General features: G+C 34.4%; 1 protein-coding gene across 2 annotated transcripts in view; it reads left to right on the top strand.

Moving 5' to 3' along the window:
- Positions 1–26307, top strand: part of Baz2b (bromodomain adjacent to zinc finger domain 2B) — a 297821-nt gene that overhangs the window by 213648 nt on the left and 57866 nt on the right. The window contains exons 6-13 of one of the 2 annotated variants that reach the window (XM_042683416.1): positions 3806–4009; positions 4728–5123; positions 7815–8418; positions 10210–10506; positions 11692–11752; positions 12451–12559; positions 12832–12933; positions 23116–23326. In XM_042683416.1, coding sequence (XP_042539350.1) covers positions 3806–4009; positions 4728–5123; positions 7815–8418; positions 10210–10506; positions 11692–11752; positions 12451–12559; positions 12832–12933; positions 23116–23326 — 1984 coding nt within the window. The remainder of the gene's footprint in view (positions 1–3805; positions 4010–4727; positions 5124–7814; positions 8419–10209; positions 10507–11691; positions 11753–12450; positions 12560–12831; positions 12934–23115; positions 23327–26307) is intronic. The other variant, XM_042683418.1, reaches the window with a different exon arrangement.

Genomic DNA, 26307 nt, shown 5'->3' with positions numbered 1-26307 from the left:
TTCATAAATATCTGGGATTACAAGTATAAGCTACCAGGCCCAGTTCATATAATCTTTTTGTTGTTGTTGTTGTTGGTTGTGGGGCTTAAACTCAGGGCCTGGGTGCTGTTCCTGGTTCTTCAGCTCAAGGCTAGTGCTTTACCACTTGAGCCATAGTGTCACTTCTGGCCTTTTCTGTTTATGTGGTACTGAGACATTGATCCTAGGGCCTCATGCATGAGAGGCAAGCACTCTACTGCTGAGCCACCTTCCCAGCCCCATATAATCAATTTTGAAAAAGAATAAAACAATGTAGGCTGAATGAGTTCAATTTTTGCTGCTATATAAAGTATGTTTTCCATGCAACCAAAGAAGCCTATCAAAAGTAAGTATGATTGTTTATAGGCAAAAATAGCATATGTAAGAGAGTAAGAAATGTTAAAGCTGCTATGGAAAATAGTATGGTAATTCTCAAAAAATAGAAAATACAATTATGTTATGATTCAGCAATCCCACTGTGGAAATATATCCCAGAAAATTTAAATTTGTGACTCAAAAAGACATCTTCACATGATCATTATTACAGCACATAAAAATGTATGATTCTGTTTCTATGAGATACTTAGAATAGTTACAATTTGATGTGGAAGTGGAATGGTGGTAACAGGGGTGAGATTTGGGGGAGGAAACAGATGCAAGTTAGAGTTTAATGTGTATAGTTTCAGTTTTACAAAGAAAAGAGTTCTGAAATTATGTTCTCATCACTGCAAAATATTCTATATGCATGTAATACTAACGAACTTGCACACATAAAATATCCAGTTAAGACTGCAAATTTTGTGTGTATTTACCACAGAAAAAATTTGGAGGAAAATCTTGTTATCAGTCTCTCTAGTTCTTTCCCACTTGACTTTTCTTTCTCTCTTTATTAAGAGCTATATGATTGGAGCTCTTCCAGTTCACCCTTATCATTCTTCTATGGTTCACTATGGTCCAACTGGTCTGGTTGACTTTCTGTTTTTGAGAATGCCCCCAATGGCATTATCTTCTCAGCTTATGGCTTTCTTCTGCTATTTCTCTTCTATTGAAATGCTCTTAAAGTGGGATTAGTGCTCACCCTCCGTTAGGTCTCTGCTCAGAAATGTTACCTTCCTCAAACCATCCCCACTCACTAGATTTTATTATCTAGTTTTCTGGTTTATATGTGGTATTTGCCATTCAACACATTTACATCACTGTTCACTTCCTTTTCCTAGAAGAGTGGGGTTTTTTGTTGTTTTGTTTTGTTTTTACTATTTCTCATACCTTGCATCTCCAGAAACTTGGGTTTGTTTTGTTATTGAAGGAAGAAAGTATACAGTGAGATTAAAGTTCAAGGAGAGGCCTCTGAGAAGCTTTTGGAGATTAGATGTAAGGAAATTAATAAGCTTTTCTTTGATCATTTTTATAAACCTAAGAAGATCCTTTTTTAAAATGTTTTAAGTGAGAAGAAAGAGACATGCTATCTAATTATGTGTAAATCTCTAGTCTCTCTTTTCCTCCTCCTCTTCCCCTCCCCTCCCTCCTTTTCTCCTACCTCCCTCTCCCTTCCCCTCCACTCCCCTTTCCTCCCCTCCACTCTCCCTCTGACTTTGAAAGTGAAACTGATGATGATATCCAAACACACACACCACACACACACCAGCTTTTTTTTTTCTAATATTGATACTTGCTTCTTCATTATCTTAGAGAACCTTTGCACACGATTAACATATGCTTTCCTGAAACCACCTGCGGCAGAATCACAGTGCTGATGAACCCATGTGCCTTGTTCAGAAATGGGACATAGTTCTCTATTGTTCACAAAAATTTACTCACCCTAAAGCTTAAGAATCAGCACATCTTCTGTATACAGTATTTTCACAATAAAAAACATATATATGTTAAAAAAAAAAAAAAAACAAATCATCACATCTTGTCCCATTCCATGGGTGTTTGAGACCCATTTCCCATGCTATATTTAAATACAAATTATACACAAATTTCTTGGGCATTGAAATTGTTTTTTTCTATGAAATCACTATAGCTTCCTGATACTTTCATTTTCTTTCTAAGCCCTCCTATACCAAAATAATAACTTCAGTTTTGATTCCTTATGATTTTCATAGTCTTGGTGAGTTCACAAAAATACAATGCAAGTAATGAGAGTTGTTTTTTTTGCCAAATAAATGCTAGGCTTATTATTAATGCTTTCCCTTTAATCTCTACTTTATGGTCTGTAGTTGCTATTTCACATTACTTTAAGTTTGTTTCTCATCCCTCTGAGGGAAGAGCTAGATGCTGGAAAGACAGTGACTATTAGGGTATGCCTGTGGAAGAGGTATTAGGATAGTTAGCTGGGAGCAATTAATAGAGTCATTAAATACAAAATAACAGTAAGTTACTCTACTCACTCATATGAATTTTATTTCAATATATAGAAGCATTAAAAAAAAGTATAGATTTGTAGTCTGTAAGTATGGCTTTGAATTTTCTTCCTATGGGAGAGATGAATTACTGTTTTCCCCCAAATCCTGGTAGTTATGAAAAATTGTATTTCAGTGAAGATCAGACTTTTGTTAATTTATAGTGTCTTTTTTTTTTTTTTTGGTATCTTTTGCTTCACCTGTCAGCAAATGCCATTTAGATGGTCCCAAATACCTATAGATTAATTGTATTAATCTTGTTGTGTTATCATGTAAGTATTTCTCCTTTTCAGTATTCTTGCTTTTCTAAATTGTTATATAGCTGTTTAATGCATGATCTTCCTTTGTATTTATTTTTTACTATTGTCTGTGTTGAAATACCGAACTTCCTTTTTTAGTAACCTACTATCCCTTTCTATCAGCTTTGGATTGTTTTTATCACAATAGTCTTAAATTTTCCAGACATAAATCTCATCTATTGTATTTTTGTTTCTCTCTGTGAAATATTAAAAATCAAATATAATGCTAACTAAAACAGCCCCATATGACTGTTATTAACTGTTTTAACTTCCCTATAGCACTTATTACTATATGCAAATACTTGCTTATATAATGAGCATCTGTTTACTCCTCTTCTAAATAGAATGGAAGTTTCTTGAAAGCAAGGGCAGCCCTTTATACATAGTTAAATCCAAGTATCTAAAAAGCCAAGTATCTAAAAAGATACCTTTTTAGAAAGGTATCTTGATCATAGGTGATTATTCACTATAGGTGACTATTCACTATTCACAGAAAGAAGACAAAGCTAAATATATTTATTTGACATTTTTATTATAATTGTAATGGTTATTTGGGGAACTGTTCTTAATGTCATACATTTTGAAGCAAAACATATATACTATATTGATAGTTTCAATATTCTACATATCACAGAGCTTATAGGTTTTTTTTGTTTTTGTTTTTGTCGTGTTGGGGCTTGAACTCTGGGCTTGGGCGCTGTCCTTCTGCTCTTCAGCTCAAGGCGAGCGCTCTACTGCTTGAGCCACAGTGCCACTTCCGGTTTCTGAGTGGTTTATTGGAGATAAGAGTCTCACTTGGACTGGCCAGCCTGGGCTGGCTTTGAACCTCGATCCTCAGATCTCAGCCTTCTGAGTAGCTAGGATTACAGGCGTGAGCCACTGGCGCCTGGCTAGAGCTTGCAGTTGTTATTACTGAATTCCAAGTTAATTTGATCAGCTTGTTAAATACCATTATAATATTGGACTTTTTCCTGAAATAATAGTTTAGTGTTAGAAATACCACCTGAATATTAAAAGAGCATATCTTTTACTGAAACTGGAAGTTTTTAAATAATGTCTATCAAATATTATCTCTTTTTCCAGAAACCAAGGAAGAAAGCTATGGAAAGTTCTAGCAACACTGATAGTGATTCAGGCACATCTTCAGATACCTCAAGTGAAGGTATTAGTAGCAGTGATTCAGATGATCTAGAAGAAGATGAAGAGGAGGAGGATCAAAGTATTGAAGAAAGTGAAGAGGATGATTCTGATTCAGAGAATGAAGCACAACATAAAAGTAACAACCAGGTATTCTTTATTTCATGGATAGAAGTCAGGCAATTACAAGATCATCTTAATTCTCAAGATCTGAAGTTTTAGTTAATCACATTAGGTTCTTACTTTGGTACATAATAGAATAGAAGATGGAGAACCTTTTTTTCCTGCTTTGAATTTTTAAAAATTATTATTACAATGGTCATGTACAGAGGGATTACAGTTACATAAGTCAAGTAAAGAGTACATTTCTTTGTGAACAGTGACACTCCTTACCTCTCTCTCTCCCAGTTTTTCCCTCCCATCCCTACCTACAATTTCTAAAGTTCATTTTCAAAGTAGTGTCCAGTGAGTATCATTGCTGAATTTGTTTACCCTTTGCCTCTCTGTTTCTACGTCAGCATAGTGAGCTTTATATTTCATCTGTCTTAAGTCATGAGAAATGCCTTTTTTTGGGGGGGGGTGTCTGGTCGTGGGGCCTGAACTCTGGGCCTGGGCGCTGTCCCTCAGCTCTTCAGCTCAAGGCTAGCGTTCTACCACTTGAGCCACAGCACCACTTCTGGCTTTTTTCTTTTTGCTTATGTGGTGCTGAGGAGTCAAACCCAAGGCCTCATGCATGCAAGGCAAGCGCTCTACCACTGAGCCACCTTCCCATCCCATGAGGAATGCTTTTTAAAGTAACTTTTCACATTTCACTACTTGATGATCTTGATAGATGTTAAGAAGTTAAGATCTTACATCTTATTTCCAGGTGCTATTACATGGTGTTTCAGACCCAAAAGCAGATGGACAGAAAGCAACTGAAAAAGCCCAGGAAAAAAGAACACACCAGCCATTACCTCTAGTGTCTGAATCCCAGACTCACTCATCATTCCAATCCCAGCAGAAGCAGCCTCAGGTTTTGTCACAGCAGCTTCCATTTATTTTCCAAAGCTCTCAGGCAAAGGAGGAATCTGTGAACAAACACACCAGTGTAATACAGTCTACGGGATTGGTGTCTAATGTGAAACCTTTATCTTTGGTAAACCAAGCCAAAAAGGAAATTTACAGGAAACTTATAGTTCCTTCTCCTGATGTACATAAAGCAGGGAATAAAAATACCTCTGAAGAAACTAATTCTTTGACCAGTGAATTGCGATCCAAACGGGTGAGTTTAAAAAAAATTTTTTTTCTAGAAAAAATCAGAGTGGAACTTGATATGTAGCTTAGTGGTAGCATACACTTACCATGGGTTCAATTCCTAGCACCAATGGAATAATTAATTTTTATATACTTTTGGGGTGACACTACCACTTATATCAAAAAGGATATCAAAATGGACCCCCTGTATCAAAAAGGACAATATGTACAGTTTAAAAGATTTTAGCCCTAGGATAAAGTGTGGTAGACATAAATATGGGAGACGATATTGTTTAGAATTTTAGTGATGAAGGAATCTGATGCCAGTGGCCCACGTCGGTAATCCTAGTTTCTCGGGAGGCTGTTCTGGAGGTCTGTGGTTTGAAACCTGCCTCTGCGGAAAAAAAACCTATAAGAATTAAGATAAGCTTGTACAATAATTAGAAAACATCAGGTTGGAGGCATGGTTTCAAGTGGTAGAACACCAGCAGAGCAAGCAAGTAGAGCAATTGCAAAGTCCTGAGTTCAAACACTTGTACTAGAGGTTGGGAGGAAAACTCTGATTTTCTTTGCTTTACCTCCTACATATTTAGAAGTAAAATGCACTGCCTGTTAAAAAAAAAGAGTAGCCAGGCCCTGGTGGTTCATGCCTGTAATCCTAGCTACTCAGGAGGCTGAGATCTGAGGATCGCAGTTCAAAGCCAGCCCGGGCAAGAAAGTCCATGAGACTCTTATCTCCAATAAACCACTAGAAAACCAGAAGTGGCACTGTGGCTTAAGTGGTAGAGCACTTGCTGTGGCAGGAAGTTCCCAAGACTCTATCTACAGTTAACTAGAAAAAAGTAGAATGAAGGCCTGGCTCCAGTGAAGTAGTAACATGAAGCCAAGCAAGCATGAGATCCTCAGTTCAAAGGCTAGTACCATCAAAATTAATTAATTAATTATAAAAAGGAAAGAAAGAAAGGAAGGAAGGAAAAAATTCCTCTGAAAATGTAATTCCAAATATTTATTGTGTTAGGAAACACAACTTCACTTGTGTTGACTTAAAATACCTTCATAATTCTAATTCATGTCTGGGGAGTGTGGCTCAAGCAGTAAAGCACTTGCCTAGTAAGCACGAGGCCCTGAGTTCAAATCACAGTACCACAAAACCAAAATAACATAAATTATACTAAAGTAATAACTTTTCTAGCTTTATTTTTACAAAGAGCAAAATATAATTTGTTTCTAATTTCAAGATGTAAATTTATGGCACGACCTAATCTTTCTCAGGAAATCTGTTATTTTTCTCTACTGCTTACATTATCAAATGTTACTATAGTAAAGGCTTTTGAAAATAAGCCCCATAGAATGGTGAGCCACCACTTGTACTAGCTTACTTTTTTATTGTTGTTGTAGTGTTTTCTGTTTTGTTTTGCTTTAGGGATTGAACCCAGGGACCTTGTGCTTGCTAGGCAAGTGCTCTATCATTGAGTATCACCCAAGCTACTACATCTTAAGTCTCTACTTCAAAGAAATATTTTTTGAGTACATTCCAAGAGCAGTTTTTTTAAGTACTGTTTGGGGAAGGCTATAAATGTTGGTGTTTCTGCTCTAAGAAATTTGTTTTAAAATGTAAATTTATCTCCTTAGAGACTAAAGGCATTCATATATAAGGAGTATGTCATGCAATAAGAAGGTAATGGAGCTCAGAGGACAGAGGCAAAGAGTGCTTTGGGGTTCATCTTAATGAATAAGCAGTATTTTATCAGTTACAAATTTAGAAAATGAGGATATTTCATACAGACAAAATAGTTTCAGCAAAATGCAGAAGCAGTGTAAATATGAGATGCCCTAGCTTTGACAAATAGACCCAGGTCACCTGGAAAGGTATGATAGTGCCTAATAATAGAGTAATTTGAATAGTAAGGTGTATAATTTATATAGTTTCACTGCTCTAAGAAGCTAATATAATAATAAGGTTTAATCATACATAGAACTGACATTGGTATACCACATATTGTTAGTAGATTAGGTAAACTTACGGCATTGTTTAGATTTGAACAATATATGTATCATATATAGACTTTAGTATTACTCATGATTGAACTCAGGACTTCTTACTGGTGGGTGCTCTAATACTGAAGCATGCCTCTAGCCCTCTTTGGCATCTTCCTGAGTGAATGGGCACCTGTGTTTACTTCCCATGAAGCCAGGATGACAGGTGCATGCCACTATGTCAAGCTAGTGTTTAAGAAGATGTCTTGCAAACTTTTTTGCCCAGGCTGGCCTTCAACTGTGATCCTCTCTATCTCAAACTCTGAAGAAGCTAGAATTACAATCATGAGCCACTGGTGCCTGGCAAATTAGAGCAATGTTTTAATGAAAGGAACAGAAGCCATGATAAGAGACCAACATAATTAAAAAGAAGAAGAAAGCAAACAAAACCTGAAAGATACTCTTAGAGTTTCAGATATATATTATTTTTAGAGTGCGAAAAATAGTATAGATAGGGGAGGGCTATACATTTTGAATGGGACAAATTAATTCTATCTTTAAATATGTTAAATCTAGTCAGCTCCAACAGTCAACCAGTCACTGCTGTCATTCCTTTTACAGACCTTGTGTATCGTGATTTAAATCTGAATGTGAGCAGCTGTTTTTGGTTTTGAAAACACATAAAAGCAATCTTTATTTTATGCCACATTTCGTTTTGTTCTTTAAACTTATGTTTCAACAGGAACAATATAAGCAGACATTCCCGTCACAGTTAAAGAAACAGGAGTCATCCAAGAGCCTGAAGAAGGTTATTGCAGCTTTGTCAAACCCAAAAGCAACCTCTAGCTCACCAGCACATCCAAAACAAACACTAGAAAACAACCACCCTAATCCATTCTTGACAAATGCACTTTTAGGTAACCACCAACCAAATGGAGTTATTCAAAGTGTCATTCAAGAAGCTCCTCTAGCACTTACTACCAAATCTAAAGTTCAGAGTAAACTTAATGAAAACATTGCTACAGCAAGCAACACCCCCTTTTCTTCACCTGTGAATCTGAGTACAAGTGGAAGAAGAACACCTGGCAATCAGACCCCTGTAATGCCCTCTGCCTCTCCTGTACTCCATAGTCAAGGGAAGGAGAAAGCAACGAGCAATAACACAAACACATTAAAAACACAACATCACTCTCATCCTGCAAAGTCTCTGGTGGAACAATTCAGAGGAACAGATTCAGATATTCCTAGCAGTAAAGATTCAGAAGATTCAAATGAGGATGAAGAGGAAGATGATGAAGAAGATGAAGAAGATGATGAAGATGATGAATCTGATGACAGCCCATCAGGTTATTTTTCATTTTAAATTTTAAAGCATGTCTCTAAATGTTATGTGGGCTAAACATCTTAAAGACTTTAATCCACAGATTTAGAATGATTGTCATTCATTGTTTCACATAACTATTTACATTTCTGTAATAATAAAAAATGGTATAACGGTAATGGATATTGAAATTTTAAGTTGATTCTTAGTTTATTCATCTGTATTAGATAAATAGTTTAGGAGTATAATGATATATGAGTTAAATACTTTTATCAACTTACGTAAGCTTCATTTCATTCAAGACCCACATATTCCCCCACAAACACCTTTTCCATCTCTTTTGGTACTTGTTCAAACGTGTCAGCACACAATGTTAAACCTAAATCACTGGCTTAAAATCAGTGTTAAACCAAAGTTATCTTTGGTCTTGATCATTCAAAAAGTACTCAAAAATTTAATACATCAGTAACATAGAATTTATAAGCAACACAGTGGGTTATAGATTAATTCCTTGGTTTAATTTTACTTTCTGGATTTTTTTAAGGTAGAATTGTTTTGACATAAAATACAGGATACCTTAAATTTTAAATATGGGCAAATACAAAGTTTGTGAATCTGTTACTCATCAGCTACAAATTTCCATTTTTTCATGTAAATAGGAAAATTTGGTCAATTATATAATTTACAATTAAAAATAAACTAGTACTCAAAGTAATAACAATTCTTCTAGATAATATTCTGAGTATTATGCATGATAGGTACTGAGATTCAGTATTCATAGCTTTTAAAAATTAACTTTTATATTGAATCTCCTTATACGAAGGTGGTACCACACTATAGCAGTGCTGTCCTATACATCTAAAGTTAATCACGTCATATAGCTGGCATATCTAGCTAGGAGTGAGTGCATTCATTTTATATATATGACAATCTAAAATCATTGAAAACTTCTTCTGTTGTACCATAATTATTTCTGTAATATGTGTGTGTGTGTGTGTGTGTGTGCGCTTATGTGTGTGTTGTATGTGTCTATGTGAAGTCTGAGAGGATTGAATGAAGTCTTGTGCCTAAATAAAACAATTATGAGGGAGGGGGAGGAAACCAAAACAAACCAAAATTTCCTCTAGAAAAATTCTTTTTATTTCAGATCCCAAATATGAAAGGCTAGGGGTAATTCCAGTATGACCTACCTTAGTATTCTTCACAGTCCATACGAGTCTAGAGAGATGATTACAGTCTCTCTTTTAAGTTAGTTTTCTTAGTTTAAAAATTAAACTTCAACCAGGTACCCGTGGCTCCTGCCTGTAATCCTAGCTACTCAGGAGGCTGGGAGCCAGCTGAGGCAGGAAAATCCATGAGACTCTTATCTCCAGTTAACCACTAGAAAATGGAAAGTGACGCTGTGGCTCACGTAGTAGAGTGCTAGCCTTGAGCTCAGGGACAGCACCCACACCGAGAGTTCAAGCCCCACAACCAGCAACAACAACGACAAAAGAAACTTTATTTGCTAAGTTAAAAGTGATTTTGAAGTCATTAAGCAAAGTTTCCTTAAATCATGTTAATGAAGTCATGTGAAAAACGTTTTATGACTAAATATTGAGCAAAACTATTCATTTTTAAAGAATCTTAAGGGATTATATAGCATGAAGACAATGAACTGAAATAATTTATGATGTCATTTTTTCTTTATTCTTTTGGAAAGCTGCCTGTTTAGATTCACAATTGTAAATATTGGTTCTAAACTATTTAACTTAAACAAAATCAAAATTAATGGTTATTTTCTATTTATAGTAATAAAATACTTCCTTACTTCCAGAATCAGATAGTAATTCAGAATCAGATACAGAAGGATCAGAAGAAGGAGATGATGATGATAAAGACCAAGATGAGTCAGATAGTGATACTGAAGGAGAAAAATCATCAATGAAACTGAATCAAACAACTTCCTCTGCCAAAAGCCCTTCTGTTAGTCTCCCAGCTCACTCCACACCTCGAAACCTCCACATAGGAAAAACTCCAAGCTCTGCCCCTGCTGCCTTATGTTCTGAATCTCAGTCACCCCCGGCTTTTCTTGGCACATCTTCTTCCACACTTACTTCCAGTCCACATTCAGGTACCTACAGTTTTTATTAATGTAAAGTAGAAGTCAGTCTATATCAAGACTACAGTGTTCTAGAAATGATCTCATTGGAATCAACCTGGGTTGAAGGCTGCCTAAGAAAAGTCAGTATGAATTTTCAAAGGACACAACCCATTTCCCCATCTTGTCAAATTTTTTTTCTGTGCTTTTGATTTCAAATATTTAGTTGGTAACAGTACTTCACCTTGAACTCTTTATTTTATGTTGAGTTCATGCTTTTAATGAATAGAATTGACAAAGGTTTCTTTGTGCTTTATAAAAAGATCACTTGGGCTGTTAAATATCTACCTAACATATAGTCAGTGTATTTCTATTAGTAACATTCTTGTTCCATTGCTAACGGGCTGTGTCTTTTTTATTTTACTTTATATAGAGGTGTATATTAAAAGTTTCTTTTAACATTCTAAAACTCTTCTCTTTCTCAATCAGTAACTAAAAATAAAATCATATATATAGTAAAAATTTTATGATTTATTCTTCTGGCAATTTATAGATTTGGTTTAATTTACCACAACTAGTTGTATCCTTCTAAGTTAAGATTAATTTGTTTGTTCTTGTGAAAATTACTTTCTTCTATGAAAAAAATTACAAATAATTATAACCCTATTTCTTTGTGATTTTGAGTTTGTGTTTATGGCTCAAGTATATAGAGTACCCACCTAAGTTCAAACTCCATTAACTGCCAAAAAAAAGATTTAGTACTCTTTTTAACCGTGAATGTATTTATGTACAAAGAAATTAAACTGTCTTAAAATGTATAAATTAAACTGTCTTTAAATGTATGAGCTAGAGATTGAAATTTTTTTCTTCTGAAATCCATATATTTTTAATTAAAACAACTGTAAATAGGTTTTCTAAACTCGCTATCCCCCTTTCTTGTTAGCAATTTCATTCATAACAAAATGAGGGGAAAGCTACATATTCTACTTTACATTGTATTTCCTTTAGGAGGGAAGACTAGTGATTTTGTCATTTAGACCAAAAGAAAACAGAATCCTCTGCCTTACACAGCATTTTGTAGAAAACACCTAAAAACAATATATTTCAGAAATAATGCCAATAATCCATATCCTTAAAATAAATTTTTTAAAGGAAAGTTTCTCAACTATGAGATAGTCAATATAACCTATCAAACTAACTAGTTCAATTTTCTTAAAGGCACTTCCAAAAGAAGAAGAGTAACAGATGAACGTGAACTTCGTATTCCTTTGGAATATGGGTATGCTAAATAAGTTTATTTATTTTTACTCCGTATATTTATGCATGTCTGCTTAATTTCTCATTCTCTACTATTAATAAAATAAGCCAATGTACTACAGAATATTATTTACCACAATAATGCCAGAACAAAGGGCAAAGTAGTTGATTTATCAGAAAACTGAAATTAAACCCAAAATGTGAGGAGGTGTGGCTGACCTGGGAAGGGCTCAGGTAGCCTAGGGGGGTTAGAACAGAAAAGTAACCAAGAGCAAGGTATATGGCAAACAGAATTAACAGACAGGAGAAGATGCTTTGGTTAGAACTGAGGGACTCACTCAAAGATGGATTAAAATGGTTTAGTTGGAACTAATAACTTTCAGCCTGGATGTACTTGATGTTCAAATGCAAGAGAGCTTTAATAACTTTTCTCACTTAAAACTTTACATATGAACTTCATGTTCATGACATTACTAAAATGTTTTAAGTATTCAAAGTAAATCATTATAATTTCAAAAAAGCTTAATAGAGATTTTTGTTTATAAGTTAATTGATTTTGTAGATGAATTATCTAAAACTGTCATTTTAGAAGTGAATATAATTAGGTTATATGATTAGAACTTTGTTTTTTGTGTTATGTGAAGAACATGTGTACTGTATTTTTTTCTAAATTCAAAAAACTTGAAATTATATCATAACCCTCCTTTCTATTATATGTAGCTGGCAGAGAGAGACAAGAGTAAGAAACTTTGGTGGGCGCCTTCAAGGAGAAGTAGCATATTATGCTCCATGTGGAAAGAAACTTAGGCAGTACCCTGATGTAATAAAGGTACATACTTTTCACCAACTATTATACGTTAGAGCCTATCAAGTTTCTTCATATAAAGAAATAGTGCACTTCTTTCTCAGATAAAGTTTCTTGATGCAAAACGTTCTGTCTGTGGATCTAATGTACTTAAACTAAATTGATCTCCTGTAAATCCATAACTTCTTTATAGACTATGCAAAACATTAGTGAAGCTAATTAGTGAAGCTAGATTTACATCAAAGCGGGGTTGTAATTATTAAAACCTGAAGTGGAAAAATATGTGATTTTTTCAGTATCTCATCAGAAATGGAATAATGGATATCTCAAGGGACAATTTCAGCTTCAGTCCAAAAATAAGAGTGGGTGACTTCTATGAAGCCAGAGATGGACCACAGGTATCCACTTTTTAAAAAGTATAGTCTTTGAACCAAAAAATAGTACCATAACCTAAATGAAGTAAATTTCATTCCAAACTACAGTAATGCTGTTCCATAGTTAATTTGTTATATACATATATATATATAAAACTGTGTGATAAACACTCACTAAGGCCTCAACTAATTTACTATGTTTTAGTAACAAGGAGCTTGGACATAATAGATATTTTTCTATTTAAATAATTTTTCTTACTAATTCAATCAATAATCTTACCATTTGTACAGGTATAAAAATATCAACAAGTTAATATGAAATATAGGAAAAAACATTAGTTCCCTGGAAAGTAAAACTTTTTTTTAATAGGAAAACAGTGTTACTGTAAAATCACTCCAAAAGATGATAAATATGCTTCAGTGTTTTTTGGAAGGATCTTGTCCTTCCAAAAATATGATATATTTTTACAAGTTTTGTAATTTGGGAGCTGGAGATCTTTCAAATTCAATGAGTGAAATTTCTGGGGTTTGCAGGATTTGTTTTTCTTTTACTATATTTTTGGTACTAGAGACTGAACTCTGTTAGAGCCTCATGATTCATAGGTAAGTGCTCTACCAACCTGAGCCAGGCTCCCACCCCTTTTGCTTTTAAATTATTATTTCAGATAGAGTCTCATGCTTTTACCAGGCTAGACTCAAATTGTAATGTACCTGTATACATGTCTTAAGTATGTGCCACTCTACCTAGCTTGTTTCTGAAATGGGGCTTACTGACTTTTGCCTGAGGATACCTCAAACTGTGATCCTCTCCACTCTGCCTACCTAGTAGTTAAAATTACAGTTACACACCATCACACCCAGCACAACAGTTCCTTTTTGAGTTTGAGTTAAGTATACAATCTCACCAATTAGTGCAAAGAACCTTCCAAGAAGACCTCATTTCCTTTATGTTCTCTTTAATGTTTTCCTTTAGCACCTTACTGCATTCATCTGTAAAAGCTTACGTTCCTTTGCCTTTATCAGTCCATTAAAGGAGTTTCTGGCTTACAGAGCTATACAATCTAGATTCTTGTTAATTCATGAAATACTTTTGTGACTCCAAGTAAAAACAAAACAGTGCCCATAGACAATAACTATATTTCTACCTCATGGGATTATGGCAAAGATAAAATGAGACTATACGTACAAAACATCTATAAAGTGCTTAAGTAGCTGAAGTTGATCATTGCTCTGACTGAACTTTTGGCTTATAAGACAAACTGGCAGCTATATTTTTCTAGGTAAATAGTCAGGATTTTCCATCCCATCTGACCCTCAAACTTTATAATGATAAGAAGTAGAAAAAAGTCTATCAACCCTAGAAAATGTTTATTTTTTGAGAGCTCTAACAATTAAAGGAATTTTAATATACTTGAGCTCAGGGTTTTGACAAAGTGTTCTTTCATCTAGACCATATTTTCTATCATTGTCCTTTGTAAGGACTATTATGTCTAGAAACTTTTTCTTTGTGTAGCTCTAAAAATACCACCACCTGAGGTTTTTCTTTGTAGGGGTGCTTTATGGCTTTTTTCTATTTCTTTTTTTTGGGGGGGGATCTGGTCGTGGGGCCTGAACTCTGGGCCTGGGCGCTGTCCCTCAGCTCTTCAGCTCAAGGCTAACGCTCTACCACTTGAGCCACAGGGCCACTTCTGGCTTTTTTCTTTTTTGCTTATGTGGTGCTGAAGAATCGAACCCAGGGCCTCATGCATGCAAGGCAAGCGCTCTACCACTGAGCCACCTTCCCAACCCCTCTATTTCTTTTTTAAGTTTGCATTTTAGACCAAACTTGTCACTAGTTTCTTAGAATTTTAGTGAAATTTAGTGTTACTTCACATATTGTATATATATATATATATATACACACACATACTGTATCTATTTTTCAGACCGAAAACATATTAGAAGAGAATATTTTTAAAATTCCTATTTTTAATCTTTGGAACATGTTATCAGCTTCTTACTTATGCACCAAGAATCATTATATCCTTAAATTCAAGAGATTTTATTCTGAGAGAGAAGTTAATTGCTATTTAATAAATAAAGAATTTTTAGTTTGGTGTTAATGATAATTAGACTTAATCTATAAACCTCATTACACAAAGCAGATTGTTCTTTTGACATTCATTCTCTTTTTATTAAACATAATCAATGTTTTTCAAATGTATATAATCTTGCTAAAATCAATTCCAATCAAGAAAGTGAATGACTAAAGCCATGATATGATAGGCTGCCAATATTTCAGCAGAGTATAAGGGGAAAACATTAGCAATTCTGAGAAAAACTTAGTAAGCTGTGTTCAGTTTAGGATACTTTTAGAGAACATAAAGGTAAGTAATTTCATGCTTTAATTCATAAATTCATATATTTCTATATATTGTTTTATTTATGTCTAAAAGTGTATATTAGAAATCTTACAGTTATGTAATAATTTTTATTAAAATTTGCAAAGATTATATATTTTTCTGTTTTACTATGATGTGAATTCTATCAGCCTAAATATTGAAGGTATAAAATAAAGTAAGGCACAAAGGCAGTATTGCCATGCAGTAATAACTATCTATGCTTATAGTATTTATACCAAAAATAACCTTTAATCTATTTATTATTAGTTTTGTTATTTCTCTCCACAAATATGCTAAGTGATTTGTAAATCAGCCATCATCATTCTCTACTATGTTTACATATCAAGCACTTTTTACCATCTTCTATAAAACCATTCATTTAAGGATAATACACTGTGTGAGATGAAAGTTGAGTTGGATAGGCATTGATAACAGGTTTTTGTTTCCTGTGACACTAACATTATTACATTTTTTGGAATATAGGAGGGTTTCACAGTAAATCATTAATGATAAAGATTATTTTGAAATGTATAGCTATCTATCATAGGATATATTTTTGTGAATTATAAAAATGATTTGAAGGTAAATATTACCATTAATTTCACTTTTTTAGCCAGTAAGTTCAGATGCATTTATTGAATGGCTACTCAACTCAGTTCTGAAAAGCAAGAAGATAAACTTAAGAAATAAGTTAAAATTGACTCAAAGTATTGTCTTCTCTTTTTACTTCACATGTAATTTTAAGTATTCTTTTCAGTGACATAATGCAGTAAGCAAAGTAAAATATCTGTAGATCTTTGAAAACCCCTTTTTTCAGGTCACTTAATCAATACATACTTACAACAAAATAGTTTACATCCCACAAATAAAATTCCTACAAATAACATTTCCCAAATGGCATTTTTGCATTAAAGAAATTGTGAGCATACCTCTCACTGAAGAAGTTGAAAGTCCAAATCTAAGGAAAAGCCAGTGTTCATATGGAAACTGAATAGTACTAAAAAATAGAATTTATGATCACTGGTTTAAAGAAGTTTGTAGTCTAGTAAAGTTAATACTAGGAATGATGAGGCCCACCTATAATTAGGTTTGTTAATAAAAAGTAAGAGAAGTCTTCATAGAAACTTAGGCAATACACAAACACTGGTATAATTGTGATACTAGTAATTTTAAATTAAGAACAAAAGATTGGCAATCAACAACCAGAGTTCTAATTCAACTCTGCTGTTAACTGTCACACCTAGTGCAAGATAGCTGGGGGCACATATGGACACTGAGAACATGAAAGATCAGTACCAGAAGTCTAAAAATCTGGAAACTTGTGTCAGTGATTTACCAGGTAGGTTATTTGTGACTAGGCAAGGCCTGTGCTGGGAGGCCAACTATACAAGCCCAAGTGTGGTGCTAAAAAACTATTGAAAGTCATGAGTCTTAGGGGACATCCTACTGTGAGTGACTTAGAAAGCTTAATATGCAGTATGGAAATAATTGTGTCAAACCACCCCCTTTCTGGACTATTTTAATTAGATGACAGCAGAGAAAATTTTTCTTCCTCTCTTCAAATCTTTAAAAGTACTATTCAAGGACTCGAGCTCAACATTTCTCTGAACAACCTACACTTCTTTCTTTCTCTGTTAAACTCCTTGCTTTGTCAGTTTAAAAAAAAGTGCTATTCAAAAAAGTATATGGTATTAATAAACTATTTGATAAGGTAGGCTAAGAATCTGTGAAGTAATTAAAATGTATATATCAAGATTTACTACTTGCTTCTTGAAGCATTAAGTAAATTAAAATGGAAATAATACTACAAAATATCATGAAATAGGTATAAGGAAGCCCAAAAAAATTGTTCCTTCTCAAATTTATTTTAATCATCCTTTAAAGTCCAGTATGTCAAATTCTTTTTTTCGGTCTTTAAAAATTTTTTTTTCAGAGTGATGTACAGAGGAGTTAAAGTTACATAAGTCAGATGAGTATATTTCTTTTTGAACAATGTCACCTCTTTTCTCGTTTTTCTCCCAATATTTCCCCTCCTGACTCCCCCTCCCCTGCAAGTTGTATAGTTCATTTTCAATATATTGTTTCATGAATATCACTGCTGCATTTGTTCACCCTTTGTCCTACCATTTCTTTGCTCTCCCCTTACCCTCTGCAAAACAGATAAATTTATATACAAGCCAAAAAGTACAGGAAAAAGCCACATAAGGGGGGAAAATGTAAAATAACAAACAGACCTAATGTTTTATTTCTTGGAATTCATTTCAATAAAAATCATTTTATATGATCATATGCATATAAGTATTGAGGCCTTGGGATCTTCTAAGAATATCTTCCTTTGGTCTCACTGTATGAATGTTGAGAATACTCTTTATCATGTCCAAGGGTAATTTTGTCTTTTAAAATCCATTATGTTTAGTTGTAGGTTTATAGGCACACTCTAATTACTGCAAATGAGGGAAGCCATGCAACCTATGTTTCTTTGGGTTTAGCTTACTTCACTTAATGTAATTTTTTCCCAAGCCTTTCCATTTCACATGAATGGGGCAATATCATTCTTTCTGATGGAAGTATAGAATTTCATTGGCTATATATACCCCATTTTCTTGATTCAGTCATGCACTGAGGAGCATCTGGGTTGGTTCCATATTTTGGCTATGGTAAACAAAGCTGCAATGAGTATGGTTGTGCTTGTGGCTTTAGTGTGGCCTGGTTTGTGGTCAGTTAGATAAATGCTCAGGAGTGGTATTGCTGTCTCATAGGGAAACCCTATTTTTTAGTTGTTTTGAGGAACTTCCATACAGCTTTCCAATGTGGTTGAGCTAGTTTATATTCCACCAACAGCATATGTAGTAGCATTCTTTTTTGGTCACAACCCACTAGCATATGTTATTGTTAGTTTTCTTCATAATAGCCATTATGACTGGGGTGAAGTGGAACTTCAATGTTGGTTTGATTTCACATATGAAATTCTGCAGAAAATTTTATATTTTTGGCTCCAACCCTAGGATTTCTAAGCAGGATAATTCAGCATTTGGTAGTACTTAGAAAACTGAAGCCTATTTAATTCTCTAACCTGAAAACAAAATGTATATGTAACAAGTTTTGTAATATCCATTCTTTTTTTTGGTCGGTCATGGGGCCTGAACTCTGGGCCTGGGCACTGCCTCTCAGCTCTTCAGCTCAAGGCTAGTGCTCTACTACTTGAGCCATAGCACCACTTCCGGCTTTTTCTGCTTATGTGGTACTGAGGAATCGAACCCAGGGCCTCATGCACACAAGGCAAGCATTCTACCACTAAGCTAACTTCAGTCCCCCAGGACAACTTTTAATACCCTGTATTCAGACTTTTCTCTTTTACATCCAGTCAGTCTTTAATTCTAGTGTGTTTCCTTTCTAAAGAGACTGAAGGAGGTCTAAAAGACTTTTCTTTCCATCTATAATTGTTCTACCTCCAGACTCCAACCCCTAATTCAGGCCTTCATTTTTCTTTTCTTTTCTTTTTTTGCCAGTCATGGGGTCTTAACTCTGGGCCTGGGCACTGTCCCTCAGCTCTTCAGCTCAAGGCTAGTGCTCTTCCACTTGAGCCACAGCGCCACTTCTGGCTTTTTCTGCTTATGTGGTGCTGAGGAGTAGAACCCAGGACCTCATGCATGCAAGGCAAGCACTCTACCACTGAGCCACTTTCCCAGCCCAGCCCCTCATAATTTTTATATGATCAAGACAACTTCCTATCCTAATTTGTAAATTCTTTCTTCAATTCATAGCTACTCATAGGGTTGTTCTTGAGTCACCTGCATTATAATAGCTTTAGCTTGAGATCATAGTTTAAAATGTTGTTCCTAAGTTAGGGTGGCTCAGACCTGTAATCCTAGCTATTAAGGAGGCTGAGGTGTGAGGGTCAGCCAGCCTAGCCAGGAATTTCCTTGAGACTCTTATCACCAATAAACTACTCAGAACAGGCTGGAAATAGTGCTAGCCTTGAGCAGAAGCTCAAGGACAGTGCCCAGGCCCCGAGTTCAAGCCCAGGACACACACACACACACACACACACACACATGCACACACACATGCACACACACACACACACACACACACACACACACACACACAATTTTTTAAAATGTTCCTAGCCAGGTGGTGTAGCTTCACATATTATCCTACCCCCTCAGGAGTTTGAGATATAAGAATTGAGATTTGATGTCAACTCAAGCAAAAAATCCTTTTTATTCCAATTACATAGCAAAAAGTCAGAAGTGGAGCCAAGGTTCAAGTGTTAGAGTGCCAGCCTGGAGCAAATAAACTAAGCAAGAATTAAAGTCCCAGATTCAATTGTAATTTCACACACACACACGCACGCACACACACACACACACACACACACACACACACACACACACACTGTTCCTTTTAAGGAAGGGCTTCTCTTTAGCTCAACTTTACATAATAGGTTTCCAGCAAATATTTAAATAGTGGAAATTTGCAATAACATAATGCTGAAAGTGTGGCTTAGCAGTAGATTGCTAGACACTTGCTTAACAATCAATCACAGTGCTGTGTTTAAGCTTAGAACTGCCAGAAAAAAATTATTAATTCTAAAATAATCTGTTACAGACTTACTATGTACTTTCATTTATCTCTTCTTTTTTAACTTTGATTACTATTTTAATATTATGAATTAAAACATACAGGATATAAATTAGTAAGTCCTGGGAGAAGTATTATAATAATATAACAAACTTAATACTTTATCATCTCCATTATGTTTATTTGGTTTTGTTGGTGGTGCTGGTGTTGGTACTGGTACTAGTGGTGCATATGTGCTAGTACTGGGGCTTGAATTCAGGGCCTCCTGTTGTTGGTTGACATTTTGTTCAAGGCTAGTGCTCTACCACTTCAGCCAAACCTTCACTCCCTATCCATATCTTTTAAATCTACATCAAGGAAAATTATTCCACTGAACATTTACTGTCTCAAGTCTTAGAAATTAAGGGTAAGGAAGTAGTAAACATTTCCCCCTGTTCCAGAGATTAATTAAACCCATGTAATAAGCTAATTTATTAAACTCATGTAATAAGTTAACTCTTGGTATAATTTTTGATTCAAAAAAGGTAGTCATACATGAACCAAGTGATATAAATATTTTCTTTCTCAGAAAATGTTTACTGAAAAATTATCAGGGGGAGGTAGGGTAGAGAAGAGATAGTAGGAAAAAAACAAAGGAGGGGGGTACCAATCTGACAAGAAATATACTCATTACCTTACTCATGTAATTGTAACCCCTCTGTACAGCATCTTTATAATAAAATAAAATTTAATAAAAGAAAAAAAGAATTATTTGTTCTTAGCTCAGTTATTTTGTCTGCTCAATGAATTGAAGTTTTAATATAAGCTTCAGATTTTCCTAACCTTCCTTTTTTCATTTTCTAAAACCCAAGAGTTAGAAGATAGTATATCTAATCCAATTAGATGCAATCCCCTTAAGAAAGTATTTACTTTCTAAAGGCCAAAGGCAAAATGTAAATAACAATGTCACTCTAATGTTTTTTTTTGACACAAGTATATGTTCCTAGCTGAATAAAAACATAACTATGTAAAAATTATATCTGGATTTGAAAGCTTTTAAATCTTGGCTAAAAATTGATTTATGTATTAATATGATACTTTAAAAACTGAATGCATATTTGTTTAGAGAATTTGAGTTTCAACTCTGTTAAAATGTCATTTTTTATATTTGTCAATTTTTGTGATAGATGCTGTGTTGGTGCCTAATAGCATAATAGAAAAAATGAACAGCTAAGTTAAAAGCTTTGTTTGCTAGTGAATAAATTTTCCTAACATAAAATCGTTCTAATGACTAAGTTGTTCTTGGCTTAAAAATGCATTTGAAGCTGGGTGCTGGTGGTTCACCCTTGTAATCCTAGTTATTCAAGAGGCTGAAAACAGAGAATTATGCTCAAAGCAAACCCAGGCATGAAAGTCTGTGAGACTTTTATCTCCAATTAACCACCCCCAAAAGCTGGAAATGGACCTGTGTCTCAAGTGGTAGAGCAATAGCCTTGAGCAAAATTGCTCAGGGATAGCACTTAGAATCTGAGTTCAAATGCCAGGACAGGCACATATACACACAAAAAAAACCATTTGATATAAAAATTGATCCTATTCATTGAAACTCTAAGGATATTTTTCCTTCCTTCAGAATTCATTTTGACAATTATTTTAGCAGAAAGTTTACTGAAAGAAGAATAGATAATAATATTAGCAATCAGCAAATATGGACTCTACATATTAATATTTTAACATTGTCTTTCATTGATATGATGTCTGTGCTTTCAAAGATAAATGGATGTCACTTATCCAGTGTAACAATATTTTAGCAACATCAGCTAAGAATAAGAGCATCTATAACAAAAGCATGTGGTATAGATTATAATTTTTGATTTGAGGTTTTGGATCATTTATCTTCATTGCTTTTGCTTACTCTGGAATTCAGGACCTGGACTGGATTCTTTCAATTGTAGTAAATACTATCATATCAATAAATCATATCATATCAATGTTGTGAAATTAAAGTATATAATGTAGTAAAACTGCAAAATAGAACAGATACAGCATCTACTCATATTCAGCTTTAGTATTACCTTACATACAAAGTTTCCATCATCTATGGACCATCCTTCTGACAGTGGTTCGGAAGATTATTATGGAGCTGAAAATTCCCCATCATCTAGTGGCCTTGTAGCCATAGTAACATCATAGATCATCATGAAACAACACATTCAGTTGTATATAGTATGTGATACTTAATGGCAATCCTATACGACTATGTTACTGGTATATATTTACTTTTTATTGTTATTTTAAAGAGTACTTCTTATTCAAAAAAAATAAAACAAAACAAAAAAAATAAAACAGTGCCCCGCAATTCACTGGCAGCAACCTCATACAGCACGTTTACCTTTTCTATTAATCAATTATTTTTTTTGTGTGTGCCACTCTAAGGCTTGAACTCAGCGCCTTGGAGCTATCCCTGAGCTTATTTTACTCAAGGCTAGCATTCTTCCCCTTGAGTCACAGCTCTTCTGGCTTATTGGTGGTTAATGATAAGAGCCTTTGAACCTTCTGTCCAGGCTGGCTTTGAACTATGATCCTCAGATGTCAGCTTCCTGGCTTTCACTGGTACCGTTAACAGATATTCTCACCCTGCTTTTCCTTTGAAGGAAATTAAATCTTGTGGCTTGATTACATTTAATTTGATGGGAGGTAGAGGAAATTCAACTTTATAGGTGATACTGTGGGCTTCCATTAAGAGGCTAGCATTGGTTTCCTCATTTCTCATTTTGCTTATAGAAATCTCTTTCAAATTCTGTTTGAATCCATTAATTTGTTAGGCGTTACAAAATGCTGATAATCTGTTTTTATTTATTAACTATAACATTTCTGTAAAGAGGAACATGCGTATCTTATTTGGATAGCCTAACGTTTGGTTGTATTGATAATCTCTAAGAAAATCCCTAAGTGGTCAGCATATAACTAATATTTTCAAATATTTACCTACTATTTGGTCAATATACTTTTGATATGGATAGATCTCTCTGTATACATTTAATTAATTAAAGTTTAAGCTACTTAAGAATGCTAAAGATATGCCAAAGACTATGAGTAACAAATCTAAACTGAAAAAGTAAAATCTCCAAAGTTTCTGTCAGCTTTATAAATTTTAAGCTTTACAAATTTCAACCTGATTTTACCAAGAATATTCTCACATACTGATCTCTCATTTTTAATTCTGTTTGTAATATGCTATTTTTCTTAAATATCAATAAAGGGAATGCAGTGGTGTCTTTTGAAAGAAGAGGATGTCATTCCTCGTATCAGGGCAATGGAAGGCCGCAGGGGAAGACCACCAAATCCAGATAGACAGAGAGCAAGAGAGGAATCCAGGATGAAACGTCGGAAGGGTCGACCTCCAAATGTTGGCAATGCTGAATTCCTGGATAACACAGATGCCAAATTACTAAGAAAACTGCAAGCTCAAGGTAAGAAATATATAATGTATTTGATACTTGTAATCTGGACACTGCTCTCAGTTTCTAAAAAGTATTTATTTGTGTTGAATAAATGAGGAAGTAGAATAAAATAAGGAGTCCCACTGGTAACTGGAGTTCTTTGATTAGGTAATCTATCAAGAGCCATACTTACAAATACATCCTACCCTGTGGGGTGAGAATTACAAAGGTGGGTGTTAAGCTGGTAAGTCTTGCACAGAAAGGGAATCAACCAGCACTTGGCACATGCCTTAAGGTCGTGCCAACCTTCTGGAAATTCTCCTTTTAACAGCTCCCGATTCCTTGAGGTGGTACATGGGAATAACTACAAAATATGTGGATCTCTGGAGTAAATTTTCAGTCAGAGAACTCCAATTACTGGTAAGTAACCCCAGTCTTTTAGTTTGGGTTCTCCTAATGTCTGGATATATAAACATTTTCAGAATGTTCAACCAATCAATTTATATCAAAAAGTACTTTAAGGTTATAGAAAGTGACCTTATCATTTATCAAGCTCAAAGTGTTCACAATAATCTGAAATGTATGTATAATTCAGAATTGTATATATATATATATATATATATATATATATATATATATATATATATATATTATCATGAAGTACCTCTGTGTGGCACAGAGGCTATGGAAAATAAAAATAGTTCTGCTATGCACTTTGAATTACTAGTGTGTCAGAAGGCTATTTGAATATATCGCCTATGTTAGATGTCTTACATTTGCAAGCATATATATGTGTAGATATGTTATGATTTAAAGTAAAGGTATGTAATGAGGAAGTGGCCTAAAAGACTAAGGGAATTTTTGACAGTTTTTTGTTTGCTTTGTAAATTTTTTCTGGAAGAAATGCCTGAAATATTTCTATTCATGTAAATACCATCATAATATTGAATTCTTTGTTACTGCTTTGATTTTATTCATAATTTTGTTTTTGTTCCATATTTGGGCTTGAACTCAGGCCTCACAGTCTTATTCATAGTTCTAGCTTTTTGCTGCTTAATTGGAGATAAGAATTTCAGGGATTTATATGCCTAGGTTGGCTTCTAATTACAATGCTCGGATCTAGCCTTTTTAGTAGCTAGGATTATATAGGTTTGAGCCACCAGGGCTTAATTCTGCTTTGTTTCTATTTTACAACTAATAGAAAAAAAATCTCATAAAACTTTTTTATTGATGTCTTTTAATTATTTAGAGAATACTTTATTAGATTCTAAATCAAATCCATATAGGTAAGACCTTTCATAGTTAATATAGTATGTTTACCCCTTTGCAAATGGAAAAAAGTATTAATTTATATACAATGATAACATGTAATCAGAACATTTTTAAGTGAAAAATACCTCATTCTTACTCCTCAATGGGGCAGTTACTAATCCTGTGTATAGCTTTACTGTACCTCAACAATTATATCTTTTTGATAACCTTTTAAGCTATTTATGAATCTTTGCTACTGCAAAAGTATTGTGCAATACACATGGATTACATGTAGCTAAGTACATATGATGCATATACTGCATGTATCATTTCCATTTCCAATTTCAGTATGTAGCAGGCAAATATAATCTTCAAAAATATTGCACCAATTAATACTTTAACCAATAGCATGTTAGTTAACTGCCTAGCATGTAAGCTCATGTTTTCCAAGTATTTTCTGCCTTTATGTCTTTCTCTCCTTCCTCCCTGCCTTCCTGCTTTCCTGCCTCCCTCCCTCCCTCCCTCCCTCCCTCCCTCCCTCCCTCCTTCCCTCCCTCCCTTCCTTCCTTCTTTCCTTCCTTCCTTCCTTCCTTCCTTCCTTCGTGTCTGTTTTGGGATTTGAACTCTGGGCCTGGGTACTGTCCCTGAGCTTTTTTGCTCAAGGCTAGTGTTTGAACCACTTCCAGTAGTTAATTAGTGGTTAATTACAAGCTTATGCCACTGTTGCCTGACTTTTATCATTTTTTATGTTGCTTTATTTAGTTTCTTATAATAATTCAATCTCCCCTAAATGATTGTTAGTCAAGGTAAAAAAAGTGGTTATGTTAATAAGCATGGATAAGTTTAAAAACATTGTTTTCATAAAATAAATGACCATTATATAGTATCCAAACTGGCAAGTCTATATTTGCAAATTTAACTACATTTTTATTGTAACAAAATTAATTATCTACTTTACTCAATGTTTTCCTCTTCCTCTAGCTTTCAAATCTAAGTCTCTCTAGTTTTAATGGGTTAACCTTGCTATTTTGTTACCTTTCACCTTACATGTGTTCTTTCTCAACATACATATAAAGAGTAAATGTTGAAAACTAGGGACATCAGACAAAGAAGCCAAGGATTTCTCCCCTGGCTGGGAAGTCCCCAGCCCTTGCTTGGGGAGTCTGCTATTTCTTGTTTATTGTCTTTCACTTTCAGTTTAACTTTTAAATAAGCTCTGTTCACTTTAAATAAACAACAGAAAAGAGTAAATGTTTAGCAATTAATAATTAGCATTCATATGTACAAGTTTATCAGTATTGTTTGCATGCTTTTTTTCTTACAGAGGAAAGAAAACAAGGATGAATTACTCTTACAACTTTTATTTCTAAAAAAAATATTTCTAATGGTTAAGGGACTATTTCAAAGGTTCTAGATGTTTCTGTTATCTGTTATCCTACTAGACTCAACTACACTGAAATTCTGTATTTGAAAAATGGTTCAGAATGAGATAAGTGGGTGCTTTGAGTATATACCCAAGTACTGTTAAGTGAGGGCTCTAATTTCTAAGAAGATCTCAATTGAAACATCCACCAAGGTTTAGATATGATAAAGGTTTTTGATCTGTATAAATAAACCTGCTTGTTAAATGATCAATAGTGTTAAGATCTCAACATTTCCAAAACATCAAATAGCATCTGTCCATATCCTATGTCCATTTCCTGTGTCATAGTGCTGGAAATGCCATGAAATGCATGCAGTTCACCATTTTATGAAATACT

This window comes from Dipodomys spectabilis, unplaced genomic scaffold, assembly GCF_019054845.1.
Source record: "Dipodomys spectabilis isolate Male_0828 unplaced genomic scaffold, ASM1905484v1 ptg000081l, whole genome shotgun sequence".
Lineage (NCBI taxonomy): Eukaryota > Metazoa > Chordata > Mammalia > Rodentia > Heteromyidae > Dipodomys > Dipodomys spectabilis.
Note: the sequence above shows the minus strand (reverse complement) of the source record. Positions and strands in the feature narration are given on the sequence as shown.